At 33.5% G+C, this 16,606-nt stretch overlaps 2 protein-coding genes across 5 annotated transcripts in view; both read left to right on the top strand.

Moving 5' to 3' along the window:
* LOC142937889 (CASK interacting protein 2) overlaps positions 1-16,606 on the top strand; it is a 113,553-nt gene that overhangs the window by 95,693 nt on the left and 1,254 nt on the right. Inside the window, exons 11-22 of one of the 4 annotated variants that reach the window (XM_076080996.1) lie at positions 7,533-7,650; positions 8,500-8,670; positions 8,928-9,002; positions 10,298-10,437; positions 10,812-10,875; positions 11,327-11,424; positions 11,968-12,078; positions 12,164-12,265; positions 12,363-12,501; positions 12,937-14,637; positions 14,950-15,232; positions 15,980-16,606. The exon at positions 15,980-16,606 is cut by the window's right edge and continues 1,254 nt beyond it. In XM_076080996.1, coding sequence (XP_075937111.1) covers positions 7,533-7,650; positions 8,500-8,670; positions 8,928-9,002; positions 10,298-10,437; positions 10,812-10,875; positions 11,327-11,424; positions 11,968-12,078; positions 12,164-12,265; positions 12,363-12,501; positions 12,937-14,637; positions 14,950-15,232; positions 15,980-16,076 — 3,099 coding nt within the window. In that variant the 3' untranslated portion in view covers positions 16,077-16,606. Of the gene's footprint in view, positions 1-7,532; positions 7,651-8,499; positions 8,671-8,927; positions 9,003-10,297; positions 10,438-10,790; positions 10,876-11,326; positions 11,425-11,967; positions 12,079-12,163; positions 12,266-12,362; positions 12,502-12,936; positions 14,638-14,949; positions 15,233-15,979 lie in introns of all 4 variants that reach the window. The other 3 variants (XM_076080995.1, XM_076080994.1, XM_076080997.1) reach the window with 3 other exon arrangements.
* On the top strand, positions 9,007-10,253 carry LOC142937863 (uncharacterized; the record flags this gene model as incomplete). Its single annotated transcript, XM_076080965.1, has 1 exon — positions 9,007-10,253. A coding segment is annotated over one exon (891 nt), but the record flags the coding sequence as incomplete, so codon positions are not given.

Here is a 16,606-nt window from a genome sequence, read left to right as displayed (position 1 = left end):
TATCTTTATGTTTCATTATTTATCTTCATGTTTCATTATTTATCTTTATATTTCATTATTTATCTTTATGTTTCATTATTTATCTTTATGTTTCATTATTTATCTTTATGTTTCATTATTTATCTTTATGTTTCATTATTTATCTTTATGTTTCATTATTTATCTTTATGTTTCATTATTTATCTTTATGTTTCATTATTTATCTTTATATTTCATTATTTATCTTTATGTTTCATTATTTATCTTTATATTTCATTATTTATCTTTATGTTTCATTATTTATCTTTATGTTTCATTATTTATCTTTATATTTCATTATTTATCTTTATGTTTCATTATTTATCTTTATATTTCATTATTTATCTTTATGTTTCATTATTTATCTTTATGTTTCATTATTTATCTTTATGTTTCATTATTTATCTTTATGTTTCATTATTTATCTTTATATTTCATTATTTATCTTTATGTTTCATTATTTATCTTTGTTTCATTATTTATCTTTATATTTCATTATTTATCTTTATGTTTCATTATTTATCTTTATGTTTCATTATTTATCTTTATGTTTCATTATTTATCTTTATGTTTCATTATTTATCTTAATGTTTCATTATTTATCTTTATATTTCATTATTTATCTTTATATTTCATTATTTATCTTAATGTTTCATTATTTATCTTTATATTTCATTATTTATCTTTATGTTTCATTATTTATCTTTATGTTTCATTATTTATCTTTATATTTCATTATTTATCTTTATGTTTCATTATTTATCTTTATATTTCATTATTTATCTTTATATTTCATTATTTATCTTTATGTTTCATTATTTATCTTTATGTTTCATTATTTATCTTTATGTTTCATTATTTATCTTTGTTTCATTATTTATCTTTATATTTCATTATTTATCTTTATGTTTCATTATTTATCTTTATGTTTCATTATTTATCTTTATATTTCATTATTTATCTTTATATTTCATTATTTATCTTTATGTTTCATTATTTATCTTTATGTTTCATTATTTATCTTTATATTTCATTATTTATCTTTATATTTCATTATTTATCTTTATGTTTCATTATTTATCTTTATGTTTCATTATTTATCTTTATATTTCATTATTTATCTTTATATTTCATTATTTATCTTTATGTTTCATTATTTATCTTTATGTTTCATTATTTATCTTTATGTTTCATTATTTATCTTTATGTTTCATTATTTATCTTTGTTTCATTATTTATCTTTATATTTCATTATTTATCTTTATGTTTCATTATTTATCTTTATGTTTCATTATTTATCTTTATATTTCATTATTTATCTTAATGTTTCATTATTTATCTTTATATTTCATTATTTATCTTTATATTTCATTATTTATCTTAATGTTTCATTATTTATCTTTATATTTCATTATTTATCTTTATGTTTCATTATTTATCTTTATATTTCATTATTTATCTTTATATTTCATTATTTATCTTTATATTTCATTATTTATCTTTATATTTCATTATTTATCTTTATGTTTCATTATTTATCTTTATATTTCATTATTTATCTTAATGTTTCATTATTTATCTTTATATTTCATTATTTATCTTTATATTTCATTATTTATCTTTATATTTCATTATTTATCTTAATGTTTCATTATTTATCTTTATATTTCATTATTTATCTTTATGTTTCATTATTTATCTTTATATTTCATTATTTATCTTTATATTTCATTATTTATCTTTATGTTTCATTATTTATCTTTATGTTTCATTATTTATCTTAATGTTTCATTATTTATCTTTATGTTTCATTATTTATCTTTATATTTCATTATTTATCTTTATATTTCATTATTTATCTTTATGTTTCATTATTTATCTTTATGTTTCATTATTTATCTTTATGTTTCATTATTTATCTTTATGTTTCATTATTTATCTTAATGTTTCATTATTTATCTTTATATTTCATTATTTATCTTTATGTTTCATTATTTATCTTTATATTTCATTATTTATCTTAATGTTTCATTATTTATCTTTATATTTCATTATTTATCTTTATGTTTCATTATTTATCTTTATGTTTCATTATTTATCTTTATGTTTCATTATTTATCTTTATATTTCATTATTTATCTTTATGTTTCATTATTTATCTTTATGTTTCATTATTTATCTTTATATTTCATTATTTATCTTAATGTTTCATTATTTATCTTTATATTTCATTATTTATCTTTATATTTCATTATTTATCTTAATGTTTCATTATTTATCTTTATATTTCATTATTTATCTTTATGTTTCATTATTTATCTTTATATTTCATTATTTATCTTTATATTTCATTATTTATCTTTATGTTTCATTATTTATCTTTATGTTTCATTATTTATCTTTATGTTTCATTATTTATCTTTATGTTTCATTATTTATCTTTATATTTCATTATTTATCTTTATGTTTCATTATTTATCTTTATGTTTCATTATTTATCTTTATGTTTCATTATTTATCTTTATATTTCATTGTTTATCTTTATGTTTCATTATTTATCTTTATATTTCATTATTTATCTTTATGTTTCATTATTTATCTTTATGTTTCATTATTTATCTTTGTTTCATTATTTATCTTTATATTTCATTATTTATCTTTATGTTTCATTATTTATCTTTATGTTTCATTATTTATCTTTATGTTTCATTATTTATCTTTATATTTCATTGTTTATCTTTATGTTTCATTATTTATCTTTATATTTCATTATTTATCTTTATATTTCATTATTTATCTTTATGTTTCATTATTTATCTTTATATTTCATTATTTATCTTTATATTTCATTATTTATCTTTATATTTCATTGTTTATCTTTATGTTTCATTATTTATCTTTATATTTCATTGTTTATCTTTATGTTTCATTATTTATCTTTATATTTCATTATTTATCTTTATGTTTCATTATTTATCTTTATGTTTCATTATTTATCTTTATATTTCATTATTTATCTTTATGTTTCATTATTTATCTTTATGTTTCATTATTTATCTTTATGTTTCATTATTTATCTTTATATTTCATTATTTATCTTTATGTTTCATTATTTATCTTTATATTTCATTATTTATCTTTATATTTCATTGTTTATCTTTATGTTTCATTATTTATCTTTATATTTCATTATTTATCTTTATGTTTCATTATTTATCTTTATATTTCATTATTTATCTTTATATTTCATTATTTATCTTTGTTTCATTATTTATCTTTATATTTCATTATTTATCTTTATGTTTCATTATTTATCTTTATGTTTCATTATTTATCTTTATGTTTCATTATTTATCTTTATATTTCATTGTTTATCTTTATGTTTCATTATTTATCTTTATATTTCATTATTTATCTTTATATTTCATTATTTATCTTTATGTTTCATTATTTATCTTTATATTTCATTATTTATCTTTATATTTCATTATTTATCTTTATATTTCATTGTTTATCTTTATGTTTCATTATTTATCTTTATGTTTCATTATTTATCTTTATATTTCATTATTTATCTTTATATTTCATTGTTTATCTTTATATTTCATTATTTATCTTTATATTTCATTGTTTATCTTTATGTTTCATTATTTATCTTTATATTTCATTATTTATCTTTATGTTTCATTATTTATCTTTATGTTTCATTATTTATCTTTATATTTCATTATTTATCTTTATATTTCATTATTTATCTTTATATTTCATTGTTTATCTTTATGTTTCATTATTTATCTTTATATTTCATTATTTATCTTTATATTTCATTATTTATCTTTATGTTTCATTATTTATCTTTATGTTTCATTATTTATCTTTATGTTTCATTATTTATCTTTATATTTCATTGTTTATCTTTATGTTTCATTATTTATCTTTATATTTCATTATTTATCTTTATATTTCATTATTTATCTTTATGTTTCATTATTTATCTTTATGTTTCATTATTTATCTTTATATTTCATTATTTATCTTTATGTTTCATTATTTATCTTTATGTTTCATTATTTATCTTTATATTTCATTATTTATCTTTATATTTCATTATTTATCTTTATGTTTCATTATTTATCTTTATGTTTCATTATTTATCTTTATATTTCATTATTTATCTTTATGTTTCATTATTTATCTTTATGTTTCATTATTTATCTTTGTTTCATTATTTATCTTTATGTTTCATTATTTATCTTTATATTTCATTATTTATCTTTATATTTCATTATTTATCTTTATGTTTCATTATTTATCTTTATGTTTCATTATTTATCTTTATGTTTCATTATTTATCTTTATGTTTCATTATTTATCTTTATATTTCATTATTTATCTTTATGTTTCATTATTTATCTTTATGTTTCATTATTTATCTTTATATTTCATTATTTATCTTTATGTTTCATTATTTATCTTTATGTTTTATTATTTAACTTTATGTTTCATTATTTATCTTTGTTTCATTATTTATCTTTATATTTCATTATTTATCTTTATGTTTCATTATTTATCTTTATGTTTCATTATTTATCTTTATATTTCATTATTTATCTTTATGTTTCATTATCTTTATATTTCATTATTTATCTTTATGTTTCATTATTTATCTTTATGTTTCATTATCTTTATATTTCATTATTTATCTTTATGTTTCATTATTTATCTTTATATTTCATTATTTATCGTTATATTTCATTATTTATCTTAATGTTTCATTATTTATCTTTATATTTCATTATTTATCTTTATATTTCATTATTTATCTTTATATTTCATTATTTATCTTTATATTTCATTATTTATCTTTATGTTTCATTATTTATCTTTGTTTCATTATTTATCTTTATGTTTCATTATTTATCTTTATGTTTCATTATTTATCTTTATGTTTCATTATTTATCTTTATGTTTCATTATTTATCTTTATGTTTCATTATTTATCTTTATGTTTCATTATTTATCTTTGTTTCATTATTTATCTTTATATTTCATTATTTATCTTTATGTTTCATTATTTATCTTTATGTTTCATTATTTATCTTTATATTTCATTATTTATCTTAATGTTTCATTATTTATCTTTATATTTCATTATTTATCTTTATATTTCATTATTTATCTTAATGTTTCATTATTTATCTTTATATTTCATTATTTATCTTTATGTTTCATTATTTATCTTTATATTTCATTATTTATCTTTATATTTCATTATTTATCTTTATGTTTCATTATTTATCTTTATATTTCATTATTTATCTTTATGTTTCATTATTTATCTTTATATTTCATTATTTATCTTTATATTTCATTATTTATCTTTATGTTTCATTATTTATCTTTATGTTTCATTATTTATCTTTATGTTTCATTATTTATCTTTGTTTCATTATTTATCTTTGTTTCATTATTTATCTTTATATTTCATTATTTATCTTTATATTTCATTATTTATCTTTATGTTTCATTATTTATCTTCATGTTTCATTATTTATCTTTATGTTTCATTATTTATCTTTATGTTTCATTATTTATCTTTATATTTCATTATTTATCTTTATGTTTCATTATTTATCTTTATGTTTCATTATTTATCTTTATATTTCATTATTTATCTTTATGTTTCATTATTTATCTTTATGTTTCATTATTTATCTTTGTTTCATTATTTATCTTTATATTTCATTATTTATCTTTATGTTTCATTATTTATCTTTATGTTTCATTATTTATCTTTATATTTCATTAATTATCTTTATGTTTCATTATTTATCTTTATGTTTCATTATTTATCTTTATGTTTCATTATTTATCTTAATGTTTCATTATTTATCTTTATATTTCATTATTTATCTTTATATTTCATTATTTATCTTTATGTTTCATTATTTATCTTTATATTTCATTATTCATCTTTATATTTCATTATTTATCTTTATGTTTCATTATTTATCTTTATGTTTCATTATTTATCTTTATGTTTCATTATTTATCTTTATGTTTCATTATTTATCTTAATGTTTCATTATTTATCTTTATATTTCATTATTTATCTTTATATTTCATTATTTATCTTTATGTTTCATTATTTATCTTTATATTTCATTATTCATCTTTATATTTCATTATTTATCTTTATGTTTCATTATTTATCTTTATGTTTCATTATTTATCTTTATATTTCATTATTTATCTTTATGTTTCATTATTTATCTTTATATTTCATTATTTATCTTTATATTTCATTATTTATCTTTATATTTCATTATTTATCTTTATGTTTCATTATTTATCTTTATATTTCATTATTTATCTTTATATTTCATTATTTATCTTTATGTTTCATTATTTATCTTTATGTTTCATTATTTATCTTTGTGTTTCATTATTTATCTTTATGTTTCATTATTTATCTTTATGTTTCATTATTTATCTTTATATTTCATTATTTATCTTTATGTTTCATTATTTATCTTTATATTTCATTATTTATCTTTATGTTTCATTATTTATCTTTGTTTCATTATTTATCTTTATGTTTCATTATTTATCTTTATGTTTCATTATTTATCTTTATGTTTCATTATTTATCTTTATGTTTCATTATTTATCTTTATATTTCATTATTTATCTTTATGTTTCATTATTTATCTTTATGTTTCATTATTTATCTTTATATTTCATTATTTATCTTTGTTTCATTATTTATCTTTATATTTCATTATTTATCTTTGTTTCATTATTTATCTTTATATTTCATTATTTATCTTTATGTTTCATTATTTATCTTTATATTTCATTATTTATCTTTATGTTTCATTATTTATCTTTATGTTTCATTATTTATCTTTATATTTCATTATTTATCTTTATGTTTCATTATTTATCTTTATGTTTCATTATTTATCTTTATGTTTCATTATTTATCTTTGTGTTTCATTATTTATCTTTATGTTTCATTATTTATCTTTATGTTTCATTATTTATCTTTATATTTCATTATTTATCTTTATGTTTCATTATTTATCTTTATATTTCATTATTTATCTTTATGTTTCATTATTTATCTTTGTTTCATTATTTATCTTTATGTTTCATTATTTATCTTTATGTTTCATTATTTATCTTTATGTTTCATTATTTATCTTTATGTTTCATTATTTATCTTTATATTTCATTATTTATCTTTATGTTTCATTATTTATCTTTATGTTTCATTATTTATCTTTATATTTCATTATTTATCTTTGTTTCATTATTTATCTTTATATTTCATTATTTATCTTTGTTTCATTATTTATCTTTATGTTTCATTATTTATCTTTATGTGGTTTGAGGTCAGATTCAGTGTTTCTCTTTGAATCGATGTAAAAGCAGCAGAAGAAGAAGCTGATGTTTCCTTGTGATCACAGCAGGCTGCAGCGCCCCCTAGTGACCCGTGTCCTCCTCTGCAGGTGTTGGAGCAGCACGTGGACGGACGCTGGAAGGGACACATCCACGACACCCAGAGAGGGACGGACCGGGTCGGCTTCTTCCCTCCGTCCATCGTGGAGGTGATCAGCCGACGGAACGGTCAGTCAGTCACAGAGGACGTCTGTTAGAATAAAGACACGAACACTTCCGTCTGTCAGCTGTGGTTCCTCCTGAAGACGTCACTCTTTAAAACACGCAAATCTGTAGTTTCCTCAGGGATTCACTCTGGTTTCTATCAGGCAAACGGGAGGAAATAGGGACTTTGTTTGGGACTATGTTCAGCGGCGGATGAATCCATATTCTCTAGTGAGTGTTTTTATGTCAGAATAAATTGAAGTAAAATGATGGCGATGAACAGCGAGGCTTATTGATTTGGTTTTACATATTTAAATAATAGTTTTCAGATATTTATTCTTCATATTATAATGATTATTTTGGGATATTTGGGATGTTTTTCACAAAACATTCTCTCATAATTTCGGACATTTTTACATATTTGTATCACATATTTTACTTGTGAAAAATATAATTCCAACAAAAAAAAAGAAAATGTTCAAGAAATGTGTAAAACATATCAGAAAGATGTCTGAAGATGATTCGTTAGAAATGTTAAAAGAAATATGGAAAAATATCCCAAAAACAATTATAGGTCTTTGTAACAGGAAGAAGATCCGGCTTTAATAAACACAGAAACATAAAGAGTCATGCTGCACTCATCAGCTGGTCCACACATGTCTTTATAGATGAATCACATCTTCATCTCTTCATAGAAGACCAGATACAGATTCAAAACTAATCCTCCTGCTTCCAGAACCATCCCACGCCTCCTCCCTCCTGCTCCATCCATCCACATAATGACTGACCTCCACCTCTAACCACCAGCTTGATAACCTCCCCCCTCCCTCCCTCCCTTCCTTCCCCCTCCCCCTCCCTGTCTCCCCCCTGTAGGGGGCATCCTCTCCCGGCACGCCTCCCTGCCCACCCAGCGCCAGCAGCAGCCTTCCAGAGCCCCCCTCACCTGCAGCCTAAGCTCCGCCCCTCAGACCGACGACTCCTACACCTTGTACGCCCCCCCCACCCACGTGGTGCTGCCGCTAGCCAACGGCCTCAACACCACAGGTACACACACACTCTCTCTCAGGTGACCCGGTGGTACCTGTGCAGATCAATATATTACTTTACGGTGTGTTTCTAAACGTAGCCTGATTCCAGCAGGAAGCGTCTTCAGCGATCCTCATGAACATCTTTCTCTCCTCGTCCTCAATCAAAGACCCAACAGAAGCCTTTTTTCTATCTAACCTTTGCCCCCCCTCAGTCAGCCCCCCCCCCCCCCCCCCTGACAGAACGCAGTCCATCAGAGTCTTTGTGTCTGATAGGTTTGTCTCCGAGCCGCCTGTCTCAGTCCAGGTGTCCCTTCCAGGACATCTGGGTCCTCAGGGACTCGTGTCATGGTAAGAATTCAGCTTCTCCTCCTCCGGCTGCTCTGAAGCTGCATCGCTCAGCGCTCTGCATCCGGACCCGACACCCCGAGACCCCGACACCCCGACACCCCGAGACCCCGAGAACCCGACACCCCGAGACCCCGACACCCCGAGACCCCGACACCCCGAGACCCCGAGACCCCGACACCCCGAGACCCCGACACCCCGAGAACCCGACACCCCGAGACCCCGACACCCCGACACCCCGAGAACCCGACACCCCGAGACCCCGACACCCCGAGAACCCGACACCCCGAGACCCCGACACCCCGAGAACCCGACACCCCGAGAACCCGACACCCCGAGAACCCGACACCCCGACACCCCGAGAATCCGACACCCCGAGACCCCGACACCCCGACACCCCGACACCCCGAGAACCCGACACCCCGACACCCCGAGAATCCGACACCCCGAGACCCCGACACCCCGACACCCCGAGACCCCGACACCCCGACACCCCGAGACCCCGACACCCCGAGACGGGACGACTGTCCACAACATGTGTTGTCTTATGACGCCTCATCACGCTTCACGTTATGCTGCTTCATGTTCCTTCACTTCTCTGCCGCTTCACATTATATCACTCCGCCTCATGTCTCAAAGTCATGAACACAAACCTCCTGAAGCGTCTGAAGTCAGTACCGGTGTTGTCGGTGTGTCGGGTCCAAATACTCGGTTTGATTCACTGCTTCAGGCTGAACGTCCGGCTCTAATCTCTGATGTTGTCCTCACTGCTGCCACAGGGGGGCGCCACTGGTTCACCTCATCATTTAAACAATGTAAAGAGAGTTTCACTGAGGATCCTCTGATGACATATGTGTCATGGACATGTAGTCCCTTTAAAACCACTATATTATTGTGATATTCTCCTGTTCATATAATAATAATAATAAGACAAAGCAAGACAATAATAACAACAGAAGATCAGTGAGACAGTCAATACAATAATATACTAAGAAATAAATACAATTAAAACAGAAGAGTGACGACATCACAGAAAAGAATGTGTTTGAAGAAGTGATTTAAAAGAGACGACTCTGTGATATTCTGCTGTGACGCCGTGTGCTCACTGATGTTCTGACCTCCGTCCTGCAGCTGCTCCTCCACAGCTCAGCCTTTTAGACCACAAACCTGCATCCTGCCCGTCGGCACGTCGGCCATCTTTGAAGAGCATCTGCTGCTTCCTACCTCCCCCATCCCTCCCCTCCCCCCCTCTGGACATCAGGACTTTACTGTTGTTGTGTTTTGTGGGTTTTTTGCAGCCGGAGACAGGAACAGCGTCGGCAGCACCGGCAGCGTCGGCAGCACCCGGAGCGCCGGCAGCGGTCAGAGCACCGAGAGCAACAGCACCCCCAACGGAGTCCAACACAACACCGGTCACAATGACATCGCCAGCACCAAGGTACACGAGTGACATCACACACACTGGGTCACCTGCGGAGTCGCTGGTTTAGACGGTCACATATAGTCCAGACCGTCCCCTCCAGCATGTGACTGATATTTAAAATCATAAATGTCTAATTTAATTAACTTTAATAGATTGAATCACAGACGTGGGCAGGGACTACTTAAAATCAGCTGACTCATAAAACATAATAATACTAAATCTGTAGTTGTAAAGGGTCAAAATATTGTTTTCCTGCAAAGAATGAATCTTCTAGATGTCTTGTATGAACAAAAATCAGCTTTTAGCAGCTTGGATTTAGAATAACATCATTATTACAGTTCTAATACTTAGACGGCTTGTTTCTTTAGAATGTTTGTGTTTGTGTGCAGCCGGCGCCCTCTGCTGGTGACTCTGGGAACTCAGACTGCAGCAAACAGCCTGATCATCCTGCAGGTACTTTTATCTTTAAGTACTCCAAGATAGAGTCCTGTGTTTACTCCAGTGTACTTTGTAGGATAATACTGAGTCATTGTATTGATACTATGGACATTATTCTTTCTTTGGAGAATCATTTTATATAATTACACTTCACCTTATCTCAAGTTGCTCTTCCAGGGTTTACCACTTCATTCTTAATTAATTGTGACTCACTTCTTTATTGATCAAAAGATCCTCAACATCACGTTTTAGATGATGGTGAAACACAATGCACCAGATGAATAACACAGATATTAATCTGTTTGAACTTTCCTCGTCATATCAGGCATCACGTCTGAAACTCATTCTCATGGAGCGTTTAAGTGAAATAAAGAACTATTCCTTCTTGGGGGAACATCTATAATCAGATGTTTGTAAGATCTCGTTCCTCTGAAGTCCACCTGAGGTGTGGTGTGATGTTCTACAGGTGGGACTCCTCGGAGGCACACGGTGACGGTGCAGCGACCTGCAGAGCAGAGTTTCTCTCAGCAGTTTGTTCGTCCTCATCAGCTGCTGGAGGGGAAGGTAAAGAAACTGTCTTTTGTTTTAGTGATATATTGAAATTGGTGCTACATGACCAGAGAAAACAGAAAACAAGTGCTGTGGTATTCCCTTTAGCCTAAAAGGTAGAAACCCTACAATAACCAGAATGCACTGGGCTTGTTGGGCCCAGGGATCAACCTCCGGTTCTTTAAAGTGAAGCCAAAGCTTCATGTGTTAAAGCTGCATTCTCTCTAGTGTCCACCAGGGGGCGACTCCTCTGGTTGTATAGAAGTCTATGAGAAAATGACTCTACTTCTCTCTTGATTTATTACCTCAGTAAACATTGTAAACATGAGTTTATGGTCTCAATCTCTAGTTTCAAGTCTTCTTCAATACAGCATGATGTTCATTTAGTACATTATGGTCCATTTAGAGTCACACAGACCATAAAGCAGGGGATGCTTTAGGGCGGGGCTACACGGTGATTGACAGGTCTCTACCAGTCTCTACATCACTCCTCCTCAGTCCAGATATGGTCACTTCAAAAAAAAACTAGAGGCTTCAAAACTGTACTTTGTGTCGCAGGATGCTGAGGCCATCTACCAGTGGCTCAGTGAGTTCCAGCTGGAGCAGTATATTGGGAATTTCATCAATGCTGGTTATGACGTTCCCACCATCAGCAGGATGACTCCCGAGGTGAATGAAGACCGGTGTTGTTAAAGTAAACCCTGGATCTGGTTGTTTGTGGCGGTGTTTACATGATGATCTTTTTTTTCTGCAGGATCTGACTGCCATCGGAGTGACCAAACCAGGCCACCGCAAGAAGATCTCCATCGAGATCAACAACCTGAACATCCCCGAGTGGCTGCCTGAATACATCCCAGTAAGATGCCCCAACGCTTTTACTGCTAGACTTTCCAGACGTTGTGGCAACCGACTGATCTGAGATCTGTTGTTCTTCTTCTTCTTCCTCTTCACAGTCCGATCTGGGCGAGTGGCTCAGTGCCATCGGCCTCCCGCAGTACCACAAGAAGCTCTCAGAGAACGGCTACGACTCCATGAGCATCGTCAAAGACCTCACGTGGGAGGATCTGCAGGAGATCGGCATCATCAAGCTGGGTGAGGACGCATTGTGTTCTGGCATGGGCGCGATATGACCGTTTGCAATGGATCATAAAACAAAAAAAGGTTTTGGGTCATGGATCGGATCAGTGGAGAAGAACGTCATTTTTATTGTTTAGTTTTGTTACAACAGCTGGTCTACAAGGCTCTTTAAACCACCGTCCCTAAAATAGTTTAAATCGCTCTGACGTCAGTTAAAACCTTGTTGGTTAGCCGTTAGCGGTGCTGCTAACTAGCTCTCCTCCTGTTGATTTAAACACTGATTTGTGGTTCACTATGTAGAAACCATTAATGCCGATGTCCTGATTGCATATTTTACTGAATATCGTGATGGTTAAACTGTGTAATTTATCTGCGGTTCACATGCGTGACACCACTAGGCGGGACCAGTGTTTTTTTTACTTTGATGTGATGGTTGAATTTTCCTACCAGGCCACCAGAAGAAGCTGATGCTGGCGGTGAAGAAGCTGTGTGACATCCAGAGGGCGATCCTTCAGGCCGAATCAGGCCATGGCACGCTGCGTCGCAAAGCCCCCGGAGCCCTCCACCTGGTCGCCATCGAGCCGCCTGACTCGGCAGGTGAGTGCTCTTCTCCTCACACCCCAAAGATGCTGACCTTCCAGGACAGCGAGCTGAGCGCCGAGCTGCAGACGGCCATGTGCAGCCACTACGGAGGCTGCGAGGAAGACTTGGCCATCAAGACCGCCGTGGGAATGTCCCAGAGCCAGGAGAGCATCGACGCACGGTCCAGAGGCTCCGGGCGCTCCCAGGAGCCTCCAACAGCTTCCATATCCCCCCACAGCTGGTCCCAGGAGAGCCTGGAAGGCAGCCCCGCCAAGGATAGGAACCTCCAAGAGGACTGGGACCAGAGGCCCCTGCAGCAGCAGCCGCTGGCCAAGCAGGTGCCTCTGGGCACGGCAACCGTGTTTAAGTACCCGACAATCCCAGCCAAGCCCAAACTGTGTGGCTCTCGAGGTCCGTCCCCTCATGGCTCCCCAGCGCTGAAGGGTTTCAGCTACCTGCATTCTCATTGTGGCTCCACGGACCTGAGCTTATCGCTCAGGCGCGAGAATCACAGCATGACCCTGATGCCGCCCAAGAAGCGTGCCCAGGGCGTGACCCGCTACGCCCTGTCGGATGGAGAGCCCGACGAGGACGACGAGGAGCCGGCGTATCATTGTGGAAACCTCTCGTCCTACGCCACCTTGACCCGCAAACCCGGCCGCAGCCAGCTGGCTCGATTGCAGTCGAGTCCGGAGAAGAGCGGCAATGTGGGACGCAGTCAGTCCTTCGCGGTGCGCGCCCGGAAAAAAGGTCCCCCACCTCCTCCTCCCAAGAGACTGAGCTCAGTGAGCAGCACCACCAGCGGGGAGCTTAGTGACAGCAGCACAACGTCGTCTTTTGGCGGTGCGATAACAGACAGTCCAGTGAGCGTGAGGAGCATCACAGCCTCTCTGGAAGGCAAGACTGAGGGGAAGAACTCCCCAGGACCTAAACCAGTCCGAGTCCAGCACGAGCCGCCACCATCCCCCTCCCTCAACCCTGCAGGGCAGGAGCCCAGAGATGCTGTCACGGTGAGGAGGAGGGTGCAGAGCGAATGTATTCCCACCCAGACCGGCAGCAGCAGCACCGAGCCAGAACGAGGGGTAAAGTCCGACTCTGAGGAAGAACAATCAAAAGGTCGCGGTATGGAGGGCTCCTCATCCTCTCAGAACAGCTCCAGCGAGTGCATCCCCTTCGCCGAGGAGGGCAACTTGACTATCAAACAGAGGCCGAAAGCTCCGGGGCCACCCAGGGCTGAGGCGGTGCTGGAGCCTCCAGAGAAACAAGCCGCCAAGAGCCAGGAGGAGGTGCCCGAGTTTAACCTGAAGGAGTCGGACACAGTGAAGCGCCGTCACAAACCCAGAGACAAGGAGCAGGGAGGAAGCTCCCCCTGCAGAGAGGGAGCGGGGGAAGAGTCCGGCAGTAGCAGGCCTCCATCCCTGAGCCGGGATGAGGTCAGTCTGAGGATCAGTGAGGTCGGTCTGGAGAGGCCGGCCAGTCAGGCAACGGGATCCCCCATCAAACCTCCACTCTCCCCAAAACCTGCCGTCGCCCCAAAACCAGTCCGTCACAGTCTGCTGACAGCACAAGGTAAGATGCTCGCTGTACAGTGTTGAGTGTCTCCACCTCACCTGAGCCAAAGACAAACTGTACAGTATCAAACGTCCAAGCCTGTAAAACTTTAGTTACCTTTGTGAATCTAACCAGAGCAGATTTAAATCATTAAATGTTTAAATCATGACGGGGTCTTCAGTGAACAACATGAACCATATCTGGAGGTGATTCGATTTCTGAAATGTCAAGGACTTATTGCCCTTGACTGAGATTTCCTGGTTTTGACTTGTACTTGTTGGTCTTGACTTGGACTTGGTATTGGTATCTCACCTGCAGTTGTCTCCCTAGCAGCTGGCCTCTCCTGTCCATCGGTGACCATCAGTGTGGTTCAAAGTGTGGCCTTCACCTCTCCGTCCTCTCCCGTTTACGGGCCCCGGGCTCCGTCTCCTCAGGCCCCTCAGAGTTCCTTTCTGACAGCAGCGAGGCCCCAGGTCTGCGTGGTGGGTCCGGGTAGCGTTCCCGAGTCGCCCTGTGGGACCGAGGTGGTTCAGCAGAGACTGGATCAGACCAGCACGTCTCTGGAAGCGGCTCTGAAGGCTGTGGAGAGAAAACTGGAGGACAACTCAGACGGGTAAGATGGAGTCATTTCAGAATACACCAGTAAATATTGTGAGTTGTAATGACCTCCGCCTCCTCTAGGGAGTGGTAGCAGGACAATTCACCAGCTGCCACCTTTTTATGTGGATCTCCAGTCAGTGTTGATGGTAGATGTAGTCGACTGAAGCGATAACTTCCTCAGAGCTGCTTTATTGACCCAGAAAGATGAGTTTTGAAGCCTCGAGTTCGGCGGCTTTGCCGTCGCCATCTTGACTTTTTTGCAACCAGTGAACAGGAAGTGACCATATGTGGACTGAGGAGGAGTGACGTAGAGACGGCGTATACGTCTCTGGTAGAGACCTGTCAATCACCGTGTAGCCCCGCCCTAAAGCATCCCCTGCTTTATGGTCTGTTTGACTCTAAATGGACCATAATGTACTAAATGAACATCATGCTGTATTGAAGAAGACTTGAAACTAGAGATTGAGACCATAAACTCATGTTTACAATGTTTACTGAGGTAATAAATCAAGAGAGAAGTAGAGTCATTTTCTCATAGACTTCTATACAACCAGAGGAGTCGCCCCCTGGTGGACACTAGAGAGAATGCAGGTTTAAGGTTGCAGCTCTGAACTCTCTCTGAGTCTATCCAGCAGCACTGGACTACAGGGAACTACAATGGACTACATTTACCATCAACTCTGACTGGAGATCCACATAAAGACGTGTTGACTTTCATCTTTTAACATTAATTGTTTGTCCTGTTTTCTTTTCCATCCAGTGGATCCAACACAGTGAAGTCCGCCGGCACGATTCTGGACGACATCGGCAACATGTTTGACGACCTCGCCGACCAGCTGGATGCCATGTTGGAGTGAAGACAAACGTTCTCCCTCAAACTCAGGAAGAGGAACAAGAGGAGAAGAAGACGCTTCTACACCAGCACTGAAGTCTCTGCTTCAAGGTTTCAGAGTCCAGCTGGAAACTTTTTGTGTCATCGTTGTTTTATCGAAACCAAACTAAAGTTGGACCAGAAACATTATTCCGATTATTGTTAAACTCTAATATTGTTACATGAAGTTTAGCTTTATGACGCGATAGAGAGCCGAATTCCTGACGTCAGTTTTAAGACCTGTAGAAGTACACATCGGAGGTACTTGTACATTTTCTTCTACTTTATACTCCTACTACACTACTACTATCTGAGAGGTAGATATTGTACTTTGTACTCTACTACATCTCAGAGGTACATGTAGTACTTTTTACTGATATTTTTACATGTTCAGATTATTAATCCACTAATAAATGATGATATAATATATATAATAATAATATAATATTATAGATTATATAAAAGCTCCTCCTTTAAAGTGACGAACACGTTAATGCATCAATAATTATAATATAT

Source organism: Anarhichas minor, unplaced genomic scaffold (genome assembly GCF_050575085.1).
Source record: "Anarhichas minor isolate MPS153535 unplaced genomic scaffold, ASM5057508v1 ptg000077l, whole genome shotgun sequence".
NCBI lineage: Eukaryota > Metazoa > Chordata > Actinopteri > Perciformes > Anarhichadidae > Anarhichas > Anarhichas minor.
The sequence above is the reverse complement of the archived record's forward strand: the minus strand, read 5'-3'. Positions and strand labels throughout refer to the sequence as shown.